The sequence below is a fragment of the Salvelinus alpinus genome, chromosome 2 (genome assembly GCF_045679555.1).
Source record: "Salvelinus alpinus chromosome 2, SLU_Salpinus.1, whole genome shotgun sequence".
NCBI lineage: Eukaryota > Metazoa > Chordata > Actinopteri > Salmoniformes > Salmonidae > Salvelinus > Salvelinus alpinus.
In genome coordinates, this window is record NC_092087.1 from 127456623 (window position 1) to 127481754 (window position 25132).

General features: G+C 45.6%; 1 protein-coding gene across 5 annotated transcripts in view; it reads right to left on the bottom strand.

The window, feature by feature from the left end:
* Positions 1-25132, bottom strand: part of LOC139568709 (testis-expressed protein 2-like) — a 69339-nt gene that overhangs the window by 3887 nt on the left and 40320 nt on the right. For 4 of the 5 annotated variants that reach the window (XM_071390737.1, XM_071390735.1, XM_071390734.1 and 1 more), the window contains exons 3-12: positions 23393-24944; positions 15093-15293; positions 13731-14055; positions 13219-13463; positions 12893-13060; positions 12064-12163; positions 4490-4616; positions 894-1007; positions 512-721; positions 8-128 (exon numbers count right to left, since the gene is read on the bottom strand). In XM_071390737.1, the coding sequence (XP_071246838.1) occupies positions 8-128; positions 512-721; positions 894-1007; positions 4490-4616; positions 12064-12163; positions 12893-13060; positions 13219-13463; positions 13731-14055; positions 15093-15293; positions 23393-24919 (3138 nt within the window). In that variant the 5' untranslated portion in view covers positions 24920-24944. The remainder of the gene's footprint in view (positions 1-7; positions 129-511; positions 722-893; positions 1008-4489; positions 4617-12063; positions 12164-12892; positions 13061-13218; positions 13464-13730; positions 14056-15092; positions 15294-23392; positions 24945-25132) is intronic. The other variant, XM_071390738.1, reaches the window with a different exon arrangement.

Genomic DNA, 25132 nt, shown 5'->3' on the forward strand with positions numbered 1-25132 from the left:
CACAAACCTGAAACTCCTGGTCCAGTTTCTTCTCGATCCAGTCGGTGACGTGGGCCAGTGTGACCTCTCTCTCCCCCAGTTTGGGCCGAGCCTTCAGCTCCAGGTGGGGTGGACTCCTGAAACCATACCTGCAATTCAAAACAGAGTCAACAAACACACTAGAGAAACACCAGAGTGTAGATTTCAACTATAACAGATCATGCAGCACTGAGCCATTTGTTATTGTACTATGTGGGCAAGTTAATGGTAAAGGTTACTCAGAATAATAAGGCACACAAAATATCAGTTTCTAGGGATGTGATCAGTCACCAGCAGAGGGCACAAGTGCATTGCAGAACATAATTAACTAATGCACAAGTATGCCAACACGTGTTTGATTGACACCCCGATAATATAATATTAAAGTGTATTCATTATGTATTGTGGTGGAAATTAATGTGTTGGGGTGTAGCATATCCTGTTGCTGGGCAGAGGTATGATGTATAACTATATGAAGCTGTTTAGAACATACCATATCCTGTCAGTGGGCGGGGGTGGGATGTTGACGGCCAGCGTGCCCCTGAGCTCCTGTACCTCCACGGTGAGCAGCAGGGGCGTGTTGGACACCTCCTCCATCTTCTTCTTGATGAACTCCGTCTCGGTGGCCTTCTGGAAGTACTTGGACTTGGCGATCTTGTCCACGAAGCGCATGATCTTACTGGGCTGGCGGCCCCCCATGTATCTAAAGGAGAGGAGAGATTTAGGGGTTGTACTTTGTCGTGCAAATCTACCTTGATTTATGTAAAAGTCTGAATTACGTGAAAGTCTACATTAAGATCAAGTCTGGATTACATGAAAGTAGTACAGAAAGGTACTTTAAAAGGTAAATAATCAGGGTAAAAGTAAATACTCACCCCTCTGCTCCAGGGACGTCATTGGTGACCTCTGAAGTATCCTCTTCGTCTGAGGACCCAGCACTGGATGACTCCTCATCACTGTCAGCTAGGCAGTACGTCCGTGGTCTGTACCTGGCGCACACACACGATTCAGTATGGATTCATCCCCATTGTTTTCAGAGGGAAAGCTGACTCTTTGAACTACAAAGCCTGTTCATAGAGTGGTTCCTCCTTTAAAAGATGCGAGCTTACACCGCGGGACTTAGAGGTACCCAGCGTCACTGCTTCATTGCTCCAGACCACCACAAGGGGGAGTTAGAGCACTCATTATGCATTTGGGTCCCAAGGTTTTTATATGACCAATCATATCGAGTGGTTCCAATGACGAATTTGACGCGAGCCACTCGTCCGTGGTGACTTTCTTCAGCAAGTCTCCAGACTCTGTCACGTCTGTCACATGTGCTCATGTGCTCAGTGTGAACCTGCTTTCATCTGTGAAGAGCACAGGGCGCCAGTGGCGAATTTGCCAATCTTGGTGTTCTCTGGCAAATGCCAAACGTCCTGCACGGTGCTGGGCTGTAAGCACAACCCCCACCTGTGGACGTCGGGCCCTCATACCACCCTCATGGAATCTGTTTCTGACCGTTTGAGCAGACACATGCACATTTGTGGCCTGCTGGAGGTCATTTTGCAGGGCTCTGGCAGTGCACCTCCTTGCACAAAGGCGGAGGTAGCTGTCCTGCTGCTGGGTTGTTGCCCTCCTACGGCCTCCTTCACGTCTCCTGGTGTACTGGCCTGTCTCCTGGTAGCGCCTCCATGCTCTGAACACTACGCTGACAGACACAGCAAACCTTTTTGCCACAGCTCGCATTGATGTGCCATCCTGGATGAACTGCACTACCTGAGCCACTTGTGTGGGTTGTAGACTCCGTCTCATGCTACCACTAGAGTGAGAGCACCGCCAGCATTCAAAAGTGACCAAAACATCAGCCATGAAGCATAGGAACTGAGAAGTTGTCTGTGGTCACCACCTGCAGAATCACTCCTTTTTTGGGGGTGTCTTGCTAATTGCCTATAATTTCCACCTTTTGTCTATTCCATTTGCACAACAGCATGTGAAATTTATTGTCAATCAGTGTTGTTTCCTAAGTGGACAGTTTGATTTCACAGAAGTGTGATTGACTTGGAGTTACATTGTGTTGTTTAAGTGTTCCCTTTATTTTTTTGAGCAGTGTATATATATATATATACATACACACAGAGTTGAAGTCAGATGTTTTACATACACTTAGGTTGGAGTTATTCAAACTCGTTTTTCAGTGCATGACACAAGTAATTTTCCCAACAATTGTTTCCAAACAGGTTATTTCACTGTATCACAATTCCAGTGGGTCAGAAGTTTACATACACTAAGTTGACTGTGCCTTTAAACAGCTTGGAAAGTGCACAAGTCCCTTCTACAGCAAAGCACCCCCACAACATGATGCTGCCACCCGTGTGCTTCACGGTTGGGATGGTGATCTTCGGCTTGCAAGCCTCTCCCTTTTTCCCCAAAATATAATGATGGTCATTATGGCCAAACAGTTCTATTTTTATTTCATCAGACCAGAGGACATTTCTCCAAAAAGTACAATCTTTTTCCCCCATGTGCAGTTGCAAACCGTAGTCTCGCTTTTTTTAATGGCGGTTTTGGAGCAGTGGCTTCTTCCTTGCTGAGCGGCCTTTCGGGTTATGTCAAAATGGGACTCGTTTTACTGTGGATATAGATACTTTGTACCTGTTTCCTCCATCATCTTCACAAGATCCTTTGCTGTTGTTCTGGGATCGATTTGCACTTTTCATACCAAAGTACGTTCATCTCTAGGAGACAGAACGCGCCTCCTTCCTGAGCGGTATGACAGCTGCGTGGTCCCATGGTGTTTATACTTGCGTACTATTGTTTGTACAGATGAACGTGGTACCTTCAGGTGTTTGGAAATGGCTCCAAAAGAACTAGACTTGTGGAGGTCTACAATTTTTTTTCTGAGATCTTGGCTGATTTCTTTTGATTTTCCCATGATGTCAAGCAAAGATGCACTGAGTTTGAAGGTAAGCCTTGAAATACATCCACAGGTACACCTCAATTCACTCAAATGATGTCAATTAGCCTATCAGAAGCTTCTAAAGCCATGACATCATTTTCTGGAATTTCCAAGCTGTTTAAAGGCACAGTCAACTTAGTGTATGTAAACTTCTGACCCACTGGAATTGTGATACAGTGAATTGTAAGTGAAATAATCTGGCTGTAAACAATTGTTGGAAAAATGACTTGTGTCATGCACAAAGTAGATGTCCTAACCAACTTGCCAAAACTATAGTTTGTTAACAATAGATTTGTGGAGTGGTTGAAAAATGAGTTTTAATGACTCCAACCTAAGTAAACTTCCGACTTCAACTGTATATTACATAGGATATGCAAATTCACGAGCATCACGCTCTCTACCTACTCCGTGTAAAGAAATTCGACTGCAACCAGAGATCTGTATATAATGACGAGATTCTCATGTCTCCGCCCTAACAATGGGAGTCGTCATCCCAAACAAAGTAAGACAGGCGACAAGCATAGGTCCAAAATAATCGCATAAACGCATTGGGATTATTTTGGAAAGATTTGTGAGAGTGAAACCTCTCGCTTTGCATGTTCCTCTCTGCTGCGTTTCCCTGTCATCGCTCGCTTCGTGACTGACAGGAGCCCATCCTATCAACAGCTCTTTAGAAGATGCATATCGTTCCTTCAAGTGCGACAGGGCTCGACGGACTAGCGAATTTAAACTTTTAAATGAAAAGTAACGTAGTTAATATGAAGTGGAAAATGTAGCAAGCTGAAAATGAGTCTAATGGGCTGATTAGCCGACAGCTTCAGCCGGCTTTAATGGAAAACACTGAGTATGGACTGATGCGTCCTCTTGAGATCCCCTTTGTTTTAGAATTCACATGAGGACACACAGATTCTGAACACTGACAAATTGAACCCATTCACAATGCCAGTTAGATAGGACGGAAGCTATATGTAATGAAATTACCACAAAAACAGATTGAAATGGAACGAAAATGGAAACGAGAAGGCCCCAGAGAAACTCTGCACTCACCAGGTGAAGAAAATATCCATATAAGGGTGCGTCCAGGAACAGAAGGAAGGAAGGAGAGAGAAAAGGGTAGAGTGTACAGAAGACGAGTTAAAAGAGAACTGTAGCTAACCCCTGACCCCGTGGAAAGCTAATTCTGTCATTATCATGTGTTCAGAGGAGGAAAACATTGTAAACCTTTAACAGTTGTTTCAAGAAAACCAGTCAGTGCAAATTTGTCGACAAAGCAGCTTTGAATAAGGTTAATATCCGACTGGATAGTGAAGAGAATGTCTCATACTTCCCATACACCGAGTAGGCTACACAAACGTTTACTGTGGAAAAACAAGGTTATTCCACCCTTGAGAGCAATTATGTTCATTAAATGTTTCATAGTTAAAATACTGTTAACCCTACACCGTAAACCTATCATGAACGTTTAGAATCATTATTAGAGTAGGTCACACACCAGTCAGTGTTGTGTTAGTGAGGACCGTTCCTTCCCCTTACCCATCCTTGCTGATATCTCTGATGCGCACGCCATCTCCGTCCTTCCCCAGTCTGATCAGGTTCATCTTGGTCTCCAGGGTCATCAGGAAGGAGCCGCTGTACGAAATCTCCAAGTCAAACCACAGACCTGGGGGAGACAGACATCACAGACGTAGGCCAGTGTGAGTATCTGTGTGGGGCGGGGGACGACAAGTTTGTGTGTCCGTGTGTGGAGTCGCAATGACACATCTCAGTGTGCGTTTAGAAGAATCACAATGGAGTGGAAGAACGCACATCAGATGACCATTTTGACAAACCAAACTACTTCAACCAGCTTTGATCAGTAACCTACCACCACTGACTGTAGTTTGAAAAATATCAGCGCTTAAAAGCAGCGCTTCAGGTGAAGCAATTGGAAACGACACTAAGTGATGAACTTTCCAGATCTGCAGAGCCTAAAAGTTGAGTAGACATGGCTAAAGGTTCTCAGTCTGTGGCGAATGCTCCAGGACACTAGCCTTCAGTCTGCCATTCACTTCTGCCTCCCTCCCTCGCACAGTCTTTCTCGCTCCCCTGCCTCGTCCTCTCCCACTAGCATCTCGGACCCCCACGTTCATCCCTCTCTCAAATCTCCCTCCATCTTTCTCTCATTGCCTGACAGTGGAGGAGAACCGAAGGGAGGGATACAAAAAGAGAGAAAGAGAGAAAGAGGGAGAGATCACAGGACCCTTTGAACAGAGGGGAAACAGTTGGACACCGTGCGATACCCCTCATAGGGCTCGTTTGATGTCAGCGGGGTGCTGCTCGCTGTATAAACATGGTTCTCTTCTGAAAGCCCCAGCCCTGCTAATCTGGGTTAGAGAAATCTCCTATCAAGGCCCCGGCCCAAAGCCCCCCTCGCATGGGGCAGGCCTGGGTTCTCCGACAGGGGGCCCATCACACACAATATTACACAGCAGCACAGTACGTGAACACACACTAGCACATACACGCTAACACACACACACATCATGGAACTGTACTTTGGGAGAGTGCTACTTTACACCACTAGGGGGCACTCATGGGTTGATAGATGATGCAGGCTTGTGTGTGTGTGTGTGTGTGTGTGTGTGTGTGTGTGTGTGTGTGTGTGTGTGTGTGTGTGTGTGTGTGTGTGTGTGTGTGTGTGAGAGAGAGAGCAAGACAGAGAGCTAGAGAGAACACACACTTTCTCTTGGCAACACAGTAAGACTTCCCACTAACACACCACTTGTACCTCTCCTACAGCAGGAATGATGGGAATTCTATCCGTCTTAATCAGACAGTCAATCAATAGACGAAACAGACACATACAGTTAATTTGGAAAGTATTCAGACTCCTTCACTTTTCCCACATTTTGTTACATTACAGCCTTACTCTAAAATTGATTTCCTAACATTTCTTTCCTCAATCTACATTCAATAACTTATAAAGACAAAGTGAAAATAGAAATACCTTACTTACATAAGAATTCAGACCCTTTGCTATGAGACTGGAAATTGAGCACAGGTGCATCCTGTTTCCATTGATTCTCCTTGAGATGTGACGGATAGGTGAAACTTTGCACTAGTCAGGATCGAGGGAAAGATGAACAGAGCAAAGTACAGAGAGATCCTTGATGGAAACACCTGCTCCAGAGCGCTCAGGACCTTCAGGACATGTCTCTCATGTCTGAGCCGTTGAATTGCGACTCACCTTTATCTCTATACTGATATTTAGCTTGTTTTATTACCTTGCAGAGTGAATAACTACACTGTTTATATTCTGCCATATTACCAGTCACCTTGCCATGGTTAAATGCGGTGGTTCACACTTCCAGTTTCGCGCGAATGCTACCATCTATTCACGGTTTCTGGCTAGGGTAGGACCTCAGACTAGGTCAAAGGTTCACCTTCTAACAGACGGAAGCCACAGTAAAAAAAGGAACATGACAGCCCGCTTGGAGTTTGCCAAAAGGCACCTAAAGCACTCTCAGATCATGAGAAACGAGATTCTCTGGTCTGATGAAACCAAGATTAAACTCTTTGGCCTGAATTTAAAGCCTCAAGGCTGGAGGAAACCAGACACCGTTCATCAAATGGCCAATACCATCCCCACGGTGAAGCATGGTGGTGGCAGCGTCATGCTGTGGGGATGTTTTTCCCATCGGCAGGGACTGGGAGACTAGTCAGGATCGAGGGAAAGATGAACAGAGCAAAGTACAGAGAGATCCTTGGTGAAAACCTGCTCTTGACCTCAGACTGGGGCGAAGGTTTACCGAACAGGACAACGACCCTAAGCACACAGCCAAGACATCGCAGGAGTGGCTTCGGGACAAGTCTCGGAATGTTCTTGAGTGGCACAGCAAGAGCCCGGACTTGAACCAGATCGAACATCTATGGAGAGACCTGAAAATAGCTGTGCAGCGATGCTCCCCATCCAACCTGACAAAGCTTGAGAGGATCTGCATAGAAGAATGGGAGAAATACCCAAGAACACTTGAGGCTGTAATCGCTGCAAAAGGTGATTCAACAAAGGGTCTGAATACTTATGTAAAAGTGATATTTCTTGTTTTCATTTATTTATAAAAACAAAAAAATGAAATATTACATTTACACAAGTCCTCAACTGGCAGCTTCATTAAATAGTACACGCAAAACACCAGTCTCAATGTCAACAGTGAAGAGGTGACTCTGGGATGCTGGCCTGAGTGATGCCAAACTTTTGAACGGTAGTGTATACACAAACACTTCAAAAAAACGTTTTTTCTTTTTCATTATGGGGTAGTGTGTGTAGTAGATTGATGAGGGGGGGGGGGGGAACAATTTAATCCATTTTAAAATAAGGCTGTAACATACATTAATGTGGGGGGAAAAGTTAAGGGGTCTGAATACTTTCCGAATGCACTGTACATAGTATACACACACTAGACAATTGGAGACTCATATCCCCCTCCAAACAGCGAAGCTCTGTAGGAGTCTGTAATTGAATAACATACATTCTCTACATCACATGGTCTTCTTTATCATGGCATGTCACAGAACACTGTGTACAGAAAGACCACTGAAGGTCCTTTGAAATGACAGATGTTAGGCCTACTTGCACTTAAAAGAAACTTGATAGCTAGACAGACAAGGTTTCGGTACAAATGTAATTAGCATTGAGTATTATATTCATTTTCAATTCGTATTGTAGGCCAATTTTTTTGTGGGCTTTCATCCAAAAGTAATTTATCTAGGACTATGCTTGAGTGAGAGGAAAATCATAAAGAGAGTAGCATTCGAGTTGAAAGCTCATAAACCAGCAAGCCATCAATGTGCCGGGCTGACCTTTAGCCTCACTGTTTGTGTTGCTTTCACAGAAACATAGCAGGTTGAGAAAACAAGGAACTATGCATGACAACCAACTAGTGACACCATTCGCCTACGGGGTGAACACTCCCAGAGGGAAGGGTTGGACAAGCTGTGCTTCTTTCTCAACACCGTCCTCTCCAAGCCTGAACGCTAGCTGTGCTAAGTGACCGCAAGGCAGCCCTGCGACACCAGAGGCACGCAAACGCACACACCCCTTCCCTGTCCAATCAGACCTACTCCGTCCACATCCCCATGGTGTGAAAGAGAGAGAGAGAACACGGAGACTTGTGGCCCTTGCCTAACCCTGTGTGGCCCTGGCGAGCCCTGGCGATAATAAGGCTGTGTCCGACAGCGTTAGGGAAGGCAGGGCTGATGGCGTGGGGAGAAGAACCCCAAATCGCTAGCTGCGAGAGCAGTATAGAAAGGCCAACTCTGGCTTAATTGGGGTGAGCTGGCCTGGTGACGAGTCAGACGAGCGGAGCACTCCCATGCATACAGGCTCAGAGGAAGGAAGGATGCCAATGTGAAAGCACGCAGGAAAGTACACACACTGGCACAAAACACACACACACAAGCACACAGAGAGAGAGACAGACGTTGGTCCACTCTCTATTCCACTGCCAGTGAATTTTATTGATCGTGGTTGCCCAGCAGTTCCAGTAAGGGCAGAAGGCAGAGACCTTGAGCTGCCTGGAGGACAGGCAGGCTGCACACTACAAACTGGGCCTCTCTAACTCCCTGGATTATATAAATGTTTCTTTAGAACGTAAACTAGAGGATCTTTTCCTTAACAAACATTATAGTTGCATACACTTGTTCCAATGCAAATTATTCAAACGTTGGTGAATTCTAGCAATTATTTGTCTGTTAACCTGCACTTTGCCAGTTCAAGCTGTGTGTTAGCCTCAGTCTAGAACAGTGGTAGTCAGTGGTCAGGCTGGGGGGGGATTGGCACTACAGTGGGGTTGCCAAAATAAAAACAATATTGAAACATGTTTGAGAGACGAAAATGTAATGAATGAAAGGTTATTTGTTGATATAAAATGATGTTGTCCAGCTATATTCGACAGCAAATTCTACTGTTAGTGAGAGTTAAATATTGACCTACTTACTTGGGGGCCTATTTTGAAACGGTTAACCACGTTGCAGCATATGATCATTACTAAGTAACATTTGGTTGCAAGATAGTGGGACTCTGTAACCTAGTTGGATCGAACCACCATATTATTGACGACGTCTTACATTGCAAAACAATACATTGCATAACGTCAGGCAATAAAAAAATATTTTCCCAGAAAGCTGATTACTCCTTAAACCCATAACTCACAAAAAAACGAAATTAACAATCCACAAATAAAAAATGGCTCGTGTTCATTCTTATTGGACAAGTATAAGTAGCCGCTCCCCATTTCACTCAATGCTTTACTGTTTGGTGACTAATGAACATAACCCAGTCCCCCTGAGTGTAGTGGAAGTGCATTCCTCCAACTCTGATCCAACAGAATCTGTTCCCATCTCAGCCTGTGGTGGAATCCATTTCCTCTGTCATTAAGTCACATCGGAGCGCGGGGCGATAGAAATGACAAAACAATGGTGGCAGTGACTCACAGAGGAACAGCAGGGAGACACCGAGAGACCTAGACAGAGAGTGTTTGGCAAAAAGAGGAAGAAACAGAATGAGAGGAACAGAGAGAGGGAACAGAGAAACTGGGAGAATTAAAGATGGGTACTGTAGAAAGACAGAGATGTGTAGAAAGAGAGAGAGAGAGAAGCGACAATCCGAATGCCAGACACAGAAACGCACATTATTTCACTAGTGTTCATCTCTTCCTGTCTTTAACTCAAGCCCATGGAGAAGCAGATTCAAGACTGGGCCCTAGCCATTTAGAGGCCATAGGAGGGCCATGCCCCAATGGAGTGGGGGCATTCAGTGGGCCAGTCATCTTTGGCCATTACTAGGACGTAAAGCATCTAATCTACATATCATATGACGCCATCTCTCCTAATATTTACACACTAATAAGATGCAGGAAAATCTATACTGTGGGGCGTAAGGGTGTATGTACCCAGGAATGACATGTGATGTGTATGCACCCAATAATGATTACCTACTGTGCAAATACGGAAGGTAAGGTGCTGGATGGTTAGATGTTACGAGAGATACACTGCTTCTGCTAGAAAGCAACCAACCGACTGTCACTCTACCAAAGTGAAGGCATTTACTACTAGTAATATTATGTATTGTCCAAACCTACGCTCGACTGTGCTATACAAACTGCAGCGTGTCTGTAATGAGAAGCTGGTTGTGCAACTAACAGCCAAGTCTATGACCCCTGTAGTGTACCTCGGCCTTTATTTACTCAGGTCTAACAGATAACCATGTGAGCCACTCAACAGCTCAGGACTTGATTACATTCTACTTAGCAAGGCATTTGCCCACAACACACATTCCATCACACTAGCAAAACACGCTGTACAAGAGCTTCACTAACATAGTATGTCATTCATCGATAATGTTGTCAATGAGTGATACTGAGTGAGTAAACGCCTATCAGGATTGGGTTGACTCCTGTGGAACATAATGATCTAATTCTTCTTATTAGATATATTCCTTGATAATGTTGTCAATTTGTGGTATTGAGTTGAGCTATTGCCCCTACTGGGATTGCACATTCTCCCTCTATTGATGAACGCAATGTTAGAACTCTTATTCTTAGATAGTCTTACACTATAGAATGGAAGCATTAAGTCATCCCCGACACGGACCAGTCTGGCATCTTGTTCAATTAATCATCTATTCCCATGACTTATCAATCATATGATGGTCTAATTTGTGTGTGTGTGTGCAGCACTAACCATTTCCAAATATTTATCCTCCTACGCCATCATAGCTTTTTCTAATGCTGAATGAATGACCAGCCTATAGCATGTCGTTGTGATCATTGCTGTTAGCATGACTGGCTAAGTGGCTATGTAAAAAGACACTTGTCTTTTGTTCTTGTTGCTGCAGTTGTTAGCGTTAGCGTTGTGGCCCTCACCATTGTCACGGTTGTTGTTTGCGTTGTTATCTCTGCCGTTACTGTGGTCTCTTGGATGTTGTTAGCTAGCATGACATTGTTTCTGTCAGTGGTTTTATTGTTGGCACTTAGCATTGTTAGCATTGCTATATCTGCTGTCACTGTGTTCTCTTGGTTGTTGTTAGCTAGCATGACATTGTTTCTGTCAGTGGTTTTATTGTTGGCACTTAGCATTGTTAGCATTGCTATATCTGCTGTCACTGTGTTCTCTTGGTTGTTGTTAGCTAGCATGACATTGTTTCTGTCAGTGGTTTTATTGTTGGCACTTAGCATTGTTAGCATTGCTATATCTGCTGTCACTGTGTTCTCTTGGTTGTTGTTAGCTAGCATGACATTGTTTCTGTCAGTGGTTTTATTGTTGGCACTTAGCATTGTTAGCATTGCTATATCTGCTGTCACTGTGGTCTCTTGGTTGTTGTTCATGCTGTCAGTTAGCAGTACATCGTGTCTGTCAGTGGTGGTGTTGTCCCCTGGTCCAGGACAGAGCCAAGTATGGAGTGTGTGTGAAAAGAGAGAGAAAATGTACAGGTGTTAAACAGTAGCGTGACGTGTGCGAGTAATCAGAGGATGTAAATAAACAGTGCGCCATACGTGTGTGTGTGTGTGTGTGTGTGTGTGTGTGGGTCGCGGCTGCGAGAGTGTGCGTGTGTGAGAGAGACTGTGTGTATCCTGGACCTGTGTAGCACTAACTCATATCACATGAGACCACACCGCAGATAAGAAAACTTGGAATTCCTGTACTGATATGACTCCAACCAAATTGTCAACATATTAGACACAGACATACAAAACACCCACGCTCACAATACTGCCCTTATGCTTATAGAGAGCCGTGCTAGACTGAATCTACGGTTCATGCCTTCTCGTAAGGAAAGAGTGATTCTAATAAACAGATTACACAGCACAGCTCTACATGATGCCTCTGCCATGATGGCACCACGCAGCGGAGGGGATCAATTCCAACGATGGGGTCTGTGTGAAGTGGAATTCAAGCCTGCTAATAGCACATTGCACAGTGGGAGCCTGGCTGAGCGAGTGTGTGTGTGTGTGTTAGTTGCACAGGATGCGTGTTTGAGTGCGTGTATAAATACAATGCATTGCAGTTTTTCTTCACTGGTCAGGATTTGGTTGATGGACAGTACAGTAGCACACGTCCAGGGTTCTTACCTTGATGGTCAACTGAGGGTTTGGAGGTGCCAAGGATTCTGGGAGTGGCCACGCCCATGTCCAGCTCTGTCAGGGTCAGCTCGTTCATGAAGTAGGGGAGCTGGGGGAGAAAGAAACAGTCAAGTAGATGACACACACAAAGGATCAGCAGCTGCAGCTGCATAGTAAGTGCAAGTTAGAGGTTGATGGTGACAGGCCACTCACTCATTCTACATCTCCCACATTCTACCAGTCATTCTCATCTGCCACAAAGGCCCCTATCGACTCCCTCACGCCGGCTAGCTGAGACAACAAGACTAACAGCCAACATCACCACACGACATTGGGAATAGGACCAGACGAAGGACTATCGTGGGGCTAGTAACAACGCCAAAGATGAAACATTGGGGATAATCGAAGGACCAGGATACAAAACAGGGATGGAGAGAGAGAGAGGAATGAGGTTCTCTCTCTGAGTCCTGTGGCGGGGCTGCACAGCGGACGTGGCTGACATTTAGAGTGTGTGTGTGTGTGTGTCCCTGTAGAGTCGTAAGGATACACTGTGAGGCATAAGTCCCCTGGTCTCTTTTTATTTGTGTTTTTTTGTTTCTATATTTAGGCATGCATGGCTCCTTCTCGCTCTCTACCCCTCTTCCCTCCTTCCGAGCCAAATAAACCTCATCTTCTTCATCCCTTCTTTTTGTTGTTGTCCTTTGATCTGCTCTGTTGAACCTATGCAGCGCAGTGGTAACAGAATACAGTACAGATACAACAGTGTAAGAATGCTCTTTTAAACACACGAGCCCTTTGTCACAACAGGGCCATAGATGAGAGGTCAAAGGCCACCCACCCGGATCTTGCTGAGTTTCATCTGGATCTTCTTGGAGACCACGTCGGCCCAGTAGGGCTCGCCCAGGAAGTCCCATGCCACCCGGCCAATCACAGAGTTCACCCAGGCAACAGGCTCCTCCTCCCCCAGCGTAACGACAGGGCCATAGCTGCTGCTGCTGCTCTGCAACTGGTAGGCGGGTAAACAAGAAGTGAGATAAATACTAACTTAAGCACAACTGTGTACTGTGATTTGATTTATTTACAGAAATTATGTATAACAACAGAGTATAGTACAGTAAAAAAAAAAAAGAGAGAAAGAAATAAGAGAGGGGGTTGAAGGTATACCTTCTTGCCCGACCCAGGGCTACTCTGTGGACTCTGAACTACGGGACTAGTGGCAGCGATGGGGGTGGCAGTAGCAGTGGCAGTGCCAGTCTCGGGTGCTACCAGGGTGGCCATGTAGACACTGTAGTCCAGTAAGGACTTGGTCTTGGCTGCTATGCCTGCTGTTGAGTCCCTGGTCCTGGGCTGAGAGGCTAGCACCTCGTCCAGACTGCTCCGGCTGCTGCTGCGGCTGTGGGAGCTCAAGGCTGCCACAGGGGTCAAAGATCAACAAGATATTAGAACGATGCAGCTGGATCAATATACTGCATGTGCATTATGAAATACAAATGTGGTCTTGCACTTTCCTCAGTCGCTTTCACATTGTCACACTATATTTGTGCAAGCATGCTAGCGCCAGACATGTTGAGTCAAGCGATAACTTCCTGTAAATAATTAGTACGGAAGAATGTGTGTGTAAGTGTGTGTGTTGGTCCGTGAGTGAGTGTGTGTGGCCCCTGGATCCATCCACTCACCAGTCTTACTCCCCTGCAGACCGGTGACTCTCTTTATCCCCGTCTTGGGGGGCTTGGAGGCCAACAGGATCCTCCGGTGCCACTCCTCCTTCTCCCTCCCCGTCCGACCAAACAGGTACAGGGTCAGTTCTGGACCACCAGACCTTTTGGCCTCCTCCGTCCCCACGGTCGCCTCTCCTATGGCTGTGGTTCTCTCGTGTGTGGTTTCGCTGCGGTCGCCCTCTGCCTTGGACATGAAGTCGTCCTGCTTGGCCAGCTCGATGCGGATAGGGTACTTCTTGTTCCACACGCGCTTCCTGGCCAGACTCTGGGGCACCAGATCGATCTAGAGAGGGAATAGAATGTTTGAGTTGGGTGTGTCTGTGTGGGTTGAATGGGAACTTAAATTGAAGTTGAACTGTATTGGATATTTTAAGTTAACAATGAGGTGAGACAAGATCAATCACCAATCAGGATATTAACATCATTAAAAACGTATCGATAAAGGGATCTGGTCACACCACCCACACAGTGAATAGAGTGAGAGTCCACTGAGTGGATTGAGCCTCTGGGTTACATACTATATAGGTGCAACATCAGATGACGTACAATGGTTCCGGACACTAACCCCGCACATCCTGTGCCAGACCTTGTCCCCAAATGCAAAGACCGTGTTGTTTTGTTCAGTACTAAGAACATTTGCTGTTACTTAGTCGCCACCTTGCTAAAAAGGGAACGAGGGGAGAGAACAATATCCCCCAAGGCCCAAGGAGGGGGTGACTGACGCACAGACATTGTGGAGACAAGTGATTGGTTCCCCATTACTCACGCCATCCCCTGGGGAGCAGGTAGCCTAGTGGTTAGAGCGGTGGGCCAGTAACTGAAAGGTTGCTGGATCAAATCCCCGAGCTGACAAGGTAAAAATCTGTCGTTCTGCCCTCGAACAAGGCAGTTAACCCAATGTTCCCCAGTAGGCCGTCATTGTAAATAAGAATTTGTTCTTAACTGACTTGCCTAGTTAAATAAAAAAAATCCCTTCACATGGTTTGCAACAGGTAAAGACACATATTCACATATGAAAGCAATGTTCCCTTCTGACCTCCTTTGCCCTATTCTCTTTTTGATATTCTGCTTAGCAACAGGGACATGTGACAGACAAGCCTGACTTCTCCCCTCTCTGGGCCCCCAGGTGACTGAGGCCCATTTGAGGGAGGAAGTGCAGCTGCCGACACCAGAGTCCGAAGGGAGACATTCTAATAACAAGAGTTCAACAGTTAAATCATATAAGAATATTCTGCAGATAAGTCACCTTAATTAAGGTTAGGATTAGGATTGGGAAGGGGAAGCTGATCCTAGATCTGTACCTAGGGGAAATGCACCCACCTTGCTGTCAGTGAGGTCGTAGATCTTCTGGCTGATATAGGTGACATCGGGCTTGGGTTCGTTATGGGTGGCCCGCCGGGCGATGTTGCGGTTGGGTGTGGACAGGCGCAGGATGGAGCCCTCCAGTCTCACATACACAGAGTGGGTCAGAGTGGCGTGGTACGTCTCCGGGTCGTAGTTCACTATCTCGTTCATCCAGCCCTGCAGGGGGAGATAGAGAAATCAGCCAGGTCAATCAATCAATGGACAAACCAATGGAACAATCAACCAATGACACATTAAACCAATCAATCAATTAACACATCTACATTGTATGGCGCAATAAAATTATTTGTACAGTAGACTATACAGTGTATTCGTTAAGTATTAAGACCACTTGACATTTTGAACATTTTTGTTAGGTTACAGCCTTATTCTCAAATTGATTAAATAGTTTTTACCCTCATTTATCTACACACGATACCCCATAATGACAAAGCAAAAATAGGTTTTTAGAAATGTTACTAAAAGTATAAAAATTTAAAAACTGAAATATCACATTAACATACAGTACCAGTCAAAAAGTTTGGACACACTCATTCCAGGGTTTTTCTTTATTTTTACTATGTTCTACATTTTAGTATAATAGTGAAGACATCAAAACTATGAAAACACATATGGAATCATGTAGTAACCAAAAAAAGTGTTAAACAAATCAAAATATGTAATATTTTAGATTCATCAAAGTAGCCACCCTTTGCCTTGATGATAGCGTCGCACACTCTTGGCATCCTCTCAACCAGCTTCTTGACGTAGTTACCTGGAATGCATTTCAATAAATAGGTGTGCCTTGTTAAAAGTTAATTTGTGGAATTTCTTTCCATCTTAATGCATTTGAGCCAAGCAGTTGTGTTGTGAAAAGGCAGGGGTGGTATACAGAACACAGACCTACTTGGTAAAAGAACAGCTCGGTCCTTTTGGTCCGATGTGTCCAAATTTGCGATTTTTGGTTCCAACCGCCGTGTCTTTGTGAAACGCATAGTAGGTGAACAGATGATCTCTGCATGTGTGGTTCCCACCATGAAGCATGGAGGAGGTGTGATGTTGTGGGTGTGCTTTGCTGGTGACACTGCCAGTGGTTTATTTAGAATTAAACGGTTCACTTAACCAGCATGGCTACCACAGCATTCTGCAGCGATACACCATCCCATCTGGTTTTCGCTATTAGTGGGACTGTCATTTGTTTTTCAACAGGACAATGACCCAAAAAACACTTCCAGGCTGTGTAAGGGCTGTTTGACCAAGAAGGAGAGTGATTGACTGCTGCATCAGGTGACTTGCCTCCATAATCACTCGACCTCAAACCCAATTGAGATGGTTTAGGATGAGTTGGACCGCAGAGTGAAGGAAAAGCAGCCAACAAGTGCAGCCAACACTTTTTTGGTTATGACATGATGCCATCTGTGTTACTTCATTGTTTGATGTCTTCACTATTATTCTACAATGTAGAAAATAGTAAAAATAAAGAAAACCCTTGACTGAGTAGGTGTGTCCAAACTTTTGACTGGTACTGTAAGTATTCAGACTCTTTACTCATACTTTGTTGAAGGACCTTTGGCAGCGATTAAAGCCTCGAGTCTTCTTGGGTATGACGCTACAAGCTTGGCACACATATTTGGCGAGTTTCTCCCATTCTCTCTGTAGATCGTCTCAAGCTCTATCAGGTTGGAAGGGGAGAGTCGCTGCACAGCTATTTTTGGGTCTCTCCAGAGATGTTCGATCGGGTTCAGGTCCAGGCTCTGGCTAGGCCACTCAAGGACATTCAGAGACTTGTCCCGAAGCCACTCCTCCGTTGTCTTAGCTGTGTGGTTTGGGTAATTGTCCTGTTGGAAGGTGAACCTTTTCCTCAGTGTGAGGTTCTGAGCGCTCTGGAGCAGGTTTTCATCAAGGCTCTCTCAAGGTACTATTCTCCGTTCATCTTTCTCTTGATCCTGACTAGTCTCCCAGTCCCTGCCACTGAAAAACATCCCCACAGCATGATGTTGCCCCCGCCATGCTTTACCATAGGGATGGTGCCAGGTTTCATCCAGACATGCCGCCTGGCATTTGAGGCCAAAGAGTTCAATCTTGGTTTCATCAGACCAGAGAATCTTGTTTCTCATGGTGTGAGAGTCTTTTGGGTGCCTTTTGGCAAATGCCAAATGAGCTTTCATGTGCCTTTTACTGAGGAGTGACTTCCGTCTGGCCACTCTACCATAAAGGCCTGACTGGTGGAGTGCTGCAGAGATGGTTGTCCTTCTGGGAGGTTCTCCCATCTCCACAGAGGAACTCTGGAGCTCTGTCAGTGACCATCAGGTTCTTGGTCACATCTCTGACCAAGGCCCTTCTCCCCCGATTGCTCAGTTTGCCCGGACGACCAGCTCTAGAAGGAGTCTTGGTGGTTCCAAACTTCTTCCAATTAAGAATGATTGAAGCCAGTGTGTTCTTGGGGACCTTCAATGCTGCAGAATCTTTTTTGGTACACTTCCCCAGATCTGTGCCTTGACACAATCCTGTTGTGGAGCTCTAAGGACAATTCGATCGGCCTCATAGTTTGGTTTTTGCTCTGACATGCACTGTCAACTATTGGACCTTATATAGACAGGTATGTGCCTTTCCAAATCATGTCCAATCAATTTAAATGTACCACAGGTGGTCTCAAATCAAGTTGTTGAAACATCTCAAAGATGATCACTGGAAACAGGAAGCACCTGAGCTCAATTTCAAGTCTAAGTTCTGTTTTTTATTTTTAATAAATGTAAAAAAATGCAACAAAAAAAAAACTTTTCGCTTTGTCATTTTTATTTTATTTATTTTATTTAACCTTTATTTAACCAGGTAGGCAAATTGAGAACACGTTCTCATTTACAATTGCGACCTGGCCAAGATAAAGCAAAGCAGTTCGACACATACAACAACACATAGTTACACATGGAGTAAAACAAACATATAGTCAATAATACAGTGAAAAAAAAATAAGTCTATATACAATGTGAGCAAGTGAGGTGAGATAAGGGAGGTGAAGGCAAACAAATATATGTATAAATAAATAAAAATATAAAAGGCCATGGAGGCGAAGTGAGTACAACACAGCAAGTAAAATAAAAACTAAAAAAACAATGGAATGGTTGGTTTGCAGTGGAAGAAAGTGCAAAGTAGAGACAGAAATAATGGGGTGCAAAGGAGCAAAATAAATTAATAAATAAATACAGTAGGTAAAGAGGTAGTTGTTTGGGCTAAATTGTAGATGGGTTATATACAGGTGCAGTAATCTATGAGCTGCTCTGACAGCTGGTGCTTAAAGCTAGTGAGGGAGATAGGTGTTTCCAGTTTCAGAGATTTTTGTAGTTCGTTCCAGTCATTGGCAGCAGAGAACTGGAAGGAGAGGCGTCCAAAGGAAGAATTGGTTTTGGGGGTGACTAGAGAGATATACCTGCTGGAGCGCGTGCTACAGGTAGGTGCTGCTATGGTGACCAGCGAGCTGAGATAAGGGGGGACTTTACCTAGCAGGGTCTTGTAGATGACCTGGAACCAGTGGGTTTGGCGACGAGTATGAAGCGAGGGCCAGCCAACGAGAGTGTACAGGTCGCAGTGGTGGGTAGTATATGGGGCTTTGGTGACAAAACGGATGGCACTGTGATAGACTGCATCCAATTTATTGAGTAGGGTTTTGGAGGCTATTTTGTAAATGACATCACCGAAGTCGAGGATTGGTAGGATGGTCAGTTTTACAAGGGTATGTTTGGCAGCATGAGTAAAGGATGCTTTGTTGCGGAATAGGAAGCCAATTCTAGATTTGACTTTGGATTGGAGATGTTTGATGTGAGTCTGGAAGGAGAGTTTACAGTCTAACCAGACACCTAGGTATTTGTAGGTGTCCACATATTCTAAGTCAGAGCCGTCCAAAGTAGTGATGTTGGACAGGCGGGCAGGAGCAGGCAGCGATCGGTTGAAGAGCATGCATTTGGTTTTACTTGTATTTAAGAGCAGTTGGAGGCCACGGAAGGAGAGTTGTATGGCATTGAAGCTCGCCTGGAGGGTTGTTAACACAGTGTCAAAAGAAGGGCCAGAAGTATACAGAATAGTGTCGTCTGCGTAGAGGTGGATCAGAGAATCACCAGCAGCAAGAGCGACATCATTGATGTAAACAGAGAAAAGAGTCGGTCCAAGAATTGAACCCTGTGGCACCCCCATAGAGACTGCCAGAGGCCCGGACAACAGACCCTCCGATTTGACACACTGAACTCGATCAGAGAAGTAGTTGGTGAACCAGGCGAGGCAATCATTAGAGAAACCAAGGCTGTCGAGTCTGCCAATGAGGATGTGGTGATTGACAGAGTCAAAGGCCTTGGCCAGGTCAATGAATACGGCTGCACAGTATTGTTTCCTATCGATGGCGGTTACGATATCGTTTATGACCTTGAGCGTGGCTGAGGTGCACCCATGACCAGCTCTGAAACCAGATTGCATTGCGGAGAAGGTGTGGTGGGATTCGAAATGGTCGGTAATCTGTTTGTTGACTTGGCTTTCGAAGACCTTAGAAAGGCAGGGTAGGATAGATATAGGTCATTATGGGGTATTGTGTGTAGACTGATGAGAAAAATGTATAATTTTATCAATTTTAGAATTTGTCTGTAACATAGCAAAATGAGGAAAAGGTCAAGGGGCCTGACTACTTTCCAAATGCACTGTATGAACCTTCTGTACTGCTGAACCCTTCCGGAAAGACACTACGATGATTTTAGGCACCTGACAAAGCAAATTAATGTTAAATGCATGAACATCTGATTCCGTCTATATGTATAGAAACTAAATCACAATCATTGTGTCAAAATTGAGATCACAACTCCTGTGTTGGTCAAGAACAGATAGATCAGAAGGATTTGGTAATGCTCATAGTAGGCTGTTGAGAAGTATGATGCATGTCTTGCCAATAGTCCCGAGTCAATCATTTCTTTGTCTCTTTGACTTAGTAGATAGCCTTTCAGCTCCTTTCCTGGGTTTGTTTGCGTTCTCATTTCAATTTATGAACAGGCAATATGTATTAAAACGAAAACCCAGTCTATTTGTGAACTAGGGCGCCCTATGTGTGTAGTTAGACCAAAATGATGTAGTGGGTGGGTCAAAAAGTCATAATTTGTTTTTGAAAAATAGTTTCCAAAATATATATTTGGTGTTGAGGTCAATTACAAAACTTTATGGTAGAAAATTAACTGTTGATTTATCTAGCTGTATTTTCCTCCTAAATTACTCATGCTGGCTATGTGTGTGTGTGTCTTCTAATGTCACTGCTACCAACAGCTTCATTAAACTACTAGGCATAATCAACTCTAAGGGGTGGAAATGAAGTCAGTCTAAATCCCTGGACATGCCCTACGCCACAGACGGGACCAGTAACTTCTAAAACGCTTCAAAAGAACGGTGATGCCGTCACAGATTCAAACACACAACAATCCACGACTTGACCTCAACCCTGATGGTCTGCACTGTGGGTTAGGTATGGTGATGATTGAAACTGGTTGCTCCTAGCGGCTATCATCACTTTTACCACCAGTGTATTGTTCACGTTATTTAACTCCAACATACGTAGAGAAATATTGCACCACTGGTTTAGCCTTGAACCACTAATAAAAAGCCTCATCCAACGGCAGTAGATTGAAGAGGATAGTAAAATCGCGACAGCAGTCATCTAGTAACGTGCTGCCTCCTCGACGGCTGAGTCTGAAGTAGTGCACTATATAGGGAATAGGGTGCCATATAGAATGCAACCCTCCAGACTCATCTCGTCCCTTCCTCTTCGCAGAGATCAAGACGGCCCCTAGAGCTTTGCCATCACAGACAAACAAGTCTCCTGCAGGAAACTTGATATAGGCCTAGATGTGCTGGTTCTATTGCTACCACAGCTAGATATGAAGAGGGAGATGGGAGAGAGCGAGAGAATGACAGAAATAAAGAGAGAAAAAAAGAGAGAAGGAGACAGGGAGAGAGGGCATGTGAGAGAATAAGAGAATGAGGGAGAACGAGAGCGAGAGACAGAAAGAGAGAGAGAGAAGACACTTGTCACCAAATTCTCATATTATAGCCCTGAACAAAGCCTATCCCCTTTGTGTCCATAACACCACCATTCACTGTCCCTTTGACTGACAAGGCCAAGCCCAGGACAGTAAAGCCTGACAGTTAATGTGCTTGTGTGCTGCCTGCTGGTGATGTTATCATCAGCTTTCCAATATGTGGGGGTCAAACAAGACAGTGAACCCTCTCCATTATATTGTGACTGACCGACTGGCTTTCGTTGACAGTCCAGAGGTGACATCATTTGGAAGGAGGGCCACGGGACATGGGGTGACCACTCTTCCACAGGGTCTACTACTGCCTGGCAAGCCATGGAGGGCATTAGCAGCGAAGAGAAAGTAGGCTAACAGGCTTTGAGTATGATATACAGCCACAGTGGCTATGGTCTGTCTGATCCATTTGAGTGCTAATGCTGCTAAATGCACAGCTGGCTTCCCTCAGGTAATTTATTGTCTATTAGTGCTAACAATGGAGGATGAGGTATATTTGCCTCGGAGGCTCGCTCTTTTGTTCCCTCTGACATCAAAGCGTTGAGGGAGTCGAAGCGTGGACGATCTCATTTACTGCTCAAATAGGCGTATTTCTTCTCTGAATGGCACTTTATGTGGGCTGTCACGACAGTCGTCTGTATTTGTCTAGAGGAGAGACTAGAAGAGGATAATATAAGAGGCTTTGACAGGATGCTAGCAGATACCCATAGACTTCAAGTCATTGCGCTAACGTTAGTTAGCATTGGTTCGCAAAACTACCTTCATACTGGACACAGAGACATATAAATGGTATCCACTAGTTCGTCTGACTCTGGGAAAGTAGATACATGGCCTCATTGCGAAAATCCTAGAGTATGACTTTAAGCCAGTCACGGATCATGATGGGTGCTGAAACGGTGTACAGGTAACTGCCAAAATAAAGGAAACTTGAGTAAATGAGGGATAAAGTATATTTAAAGCAGGTGCTGCCAACACAGGTGAGGTTCCTGAGTTAATTAAGAAATGAACGTCCCATCATGCTTAGTGTCACATATTAAAATCCCCTTTTGCCCATTATTTTGGCTACAATATCTAGAAGAGACCTCGGTGACTTTGAAAGAGGGGGTTCAAAGGAGCATAGGGTGTCTGTGTGCGTCTGTGTGTGTCTCAGTCAGCAGATCTCAACCCAATTGAACACGTATGGGAGATTCTGGAGATTCCTGAGATGGCATTTTCCACCACCACCAATAAAACACCAAATGATGGAATTTCTCGTGTAAGAACTCCAATAGAGTTCCAGACTCTTGTAGAATCTATGCCAAGGTGCATTGAAGCTGTTCTGGCGGCTCGTGGTGGCCCAACGCCCTATTAAGACATTTTGTTGGTGTTTCCTTTAGTTTGGCAGTTACATGTAGGTGATCAGTCAGTAATAAAGGAGACCTGATCTAGGCCTACTTCACGGTGACCTTACAATTCATTCTCTACAAGGGTTGCACAATTCCCAAAGTTCACGGGTTTTTAAGAAGTCCCAGTTGGAGGATTCCTGGAATTAGGAGGGAATATGCAGGGAGGGAATCCTCCAGCAGCGATTTCTGAAAAATCTGAGAACATTGGACGTTTTTTAAGGTGCTTTTATGAAAACAGTATTGCACAGCAGGAGCTAAAATAATAATTAGTTGCAATTAAGACCAGGCTACAAGATGGTCACCCGGCTTCTTCTTAAAAATGTACAATGAACACCAACGGGATCAAGGCTAGTGAATTACAGGTCAACCTTGAGAAATCGATCTCTAATGGTCGGTCTAAAAGCTGCTTTGCTCTGATAACACAAGTATTGGGAAAGTTCAACGTGATACCTTACCACAGCAGGTCTCTCATTGTTAACGAACAGAAATCTGGCCATTAGCTAGGTAATAATAACATGGTCTTATGAATCATTCCTTTTTGGGGCTGTGTTCAGCACCACTGCCTATTCGTGTGACCATAGATTTCCGCATATCTTCAGTTAATTGGTTTTACAGTGATTTCAAACCTCTCCTCGGCGATCCCCAGCCTGTCCAATGAATTTGCTCTATTCCAGATCTAGCACTACTGATTCCACTTCTCAACTAATCATTAAGCCCTTGTTTAGTGAATCAGGAGTGGTAGTTCCAGGGTCCAACTCAATTGTGAAACATCTGGGGGTCCCTGAAGAGGGGTTAGAGAACCAATAGGTTAGAAGAAGATCATGGAGTTCCTCACCTTGAAGATGCTTGGCTCTTTGATGCCCAGCTGGGCCATGTTCCTCAGCTTCCCCTGGTGTCTGGGATGTCTGGTGCGATTGCCAGAAGGCTTGGGTCCGGCCAACCACACCACAGCGATAGCTAGCATGAACCCTAGTCCCACTCCCAGCAGCATACCCCCAACGTAGGTGGGCAGGGGCAACACGAAGTACCCGTAGACCAGCGCTGTGATGATGATCAGGGTGTAGTGTGGAATGCTGGGTGGTGGATCTTCTCCCTCGGACTTGTCGTCACTGCATAGTTCCGAACTGCCACTAGGCGGCAGTCTGACTTGGCTACATGTATTGTCCGTTGTGTCTCCATAATCCCCCTCGGTATCCTCAAAGTCCTCACTAGACAGGATGCAGAAGTCCTCATCCTCCAGCTTGGCCAGGGCTGACATGGAGCACTTGTCCAGGCCGAGAGAGGCGGAAGCGGAGGAAGACATTTTAGGACTTCTGGTGTCAGAGGTGGGATTTGGAGAGCTGGCTCCGTTTCCAGTTCCCTCAGACTCCCAGTCGTCCCCGTTTTCCTCCTCCTTGATGCTGTAGTTATTCTCCGGTTGGCCGTTGTTGAGGGAGGCCAGGCAGGTGAGCTCCGAAGCACTGGACGAGAGTGCTTTGGACCGAAAGGCACTGCTGCCAATGCCTCCGCTCTTGTCCTCCATGATCTTATTGAACAGCTGGAGAGGCTCGTAGATGGCCTCGGAGAAACGGCGCTTAGTGTCCTCAATGCTCGCCTCCACGGACGCCTTAAAGAAGTTGCGGCTGTCTGGGGAGGTGAGCATCGAGGAGGGGGCAGTCTTGGAGTCACCCCCGGCAACGACGCCTACTGGGGCACGGGACTGCGTGAACTGCTTGAAGAGGTGCAGGTTGAGGCGGGAGTCCGAGAGGCGGTAGGGCGAGGAGGAGGAGGAAGGGGGGGATTCCTGGGAGGTGTCAGAGGAGAGTGACTTGACCAGGGTTTTCATTAGGTGGCAGTGGCTCACGGAAGTGGGGGCAGCGGGGGAGATGGAGACATTTTCAGAAGGCTCAATGATGTCAGAGGATAGAGACTTGACCAGGCTGAAGAAAGGTTTGTCGCTAGACTTGGAGGAAGTGGATTTAGAGGTGTAGGCAGGGGAAGGAGAGGAGCTTTTCAGTTCAGAGGGTAATGTGGAGGTGATGGAGCTTTGAGGACCAGTTGAGGACAACATAGGCAGAACTGCAGCCTGATCCTCAGAGTCCAACCCGGCTCCATCAAGGATCAGATCCTCGCTGGCCTCCAGGGCCGTCACAATGCCTGGGTCCTTTATAGGTCCAGCAGGGGGAAGAGGAGAGGACACAACTGCCCCATAGAGCTCCTCTTCCTCCTCCTCCTTTTCCTCGCCCAGGGGCGAGAAGTGGATGGTGATGGACTTCCGGGACAGCGAGCCCTGGACGTGGAGCTTGGGCAAGGCTGGCGGCCGTGAGGCTGAGGGAGGAGGAGCTTTGGCGGTGTCTGCATGGCTACTGTGGCAGCTGGCCATCGCAGTGCTCCTGCTGGGTCACAGCCTAGGGAGATAGACAGGGAGAGGGCAAAGGTTACACACGTCCCCATACTGTATCATCACCAAACAAACTCCCAACTACAAACAGATGAACCTACACAAACAGGAGGGCAATGTTAGACATGTAGGCAATTTAGTCCACGATGTCCCCATAGTGTGTCATTATCGAACAACCTCAACTCAGCCAGAACA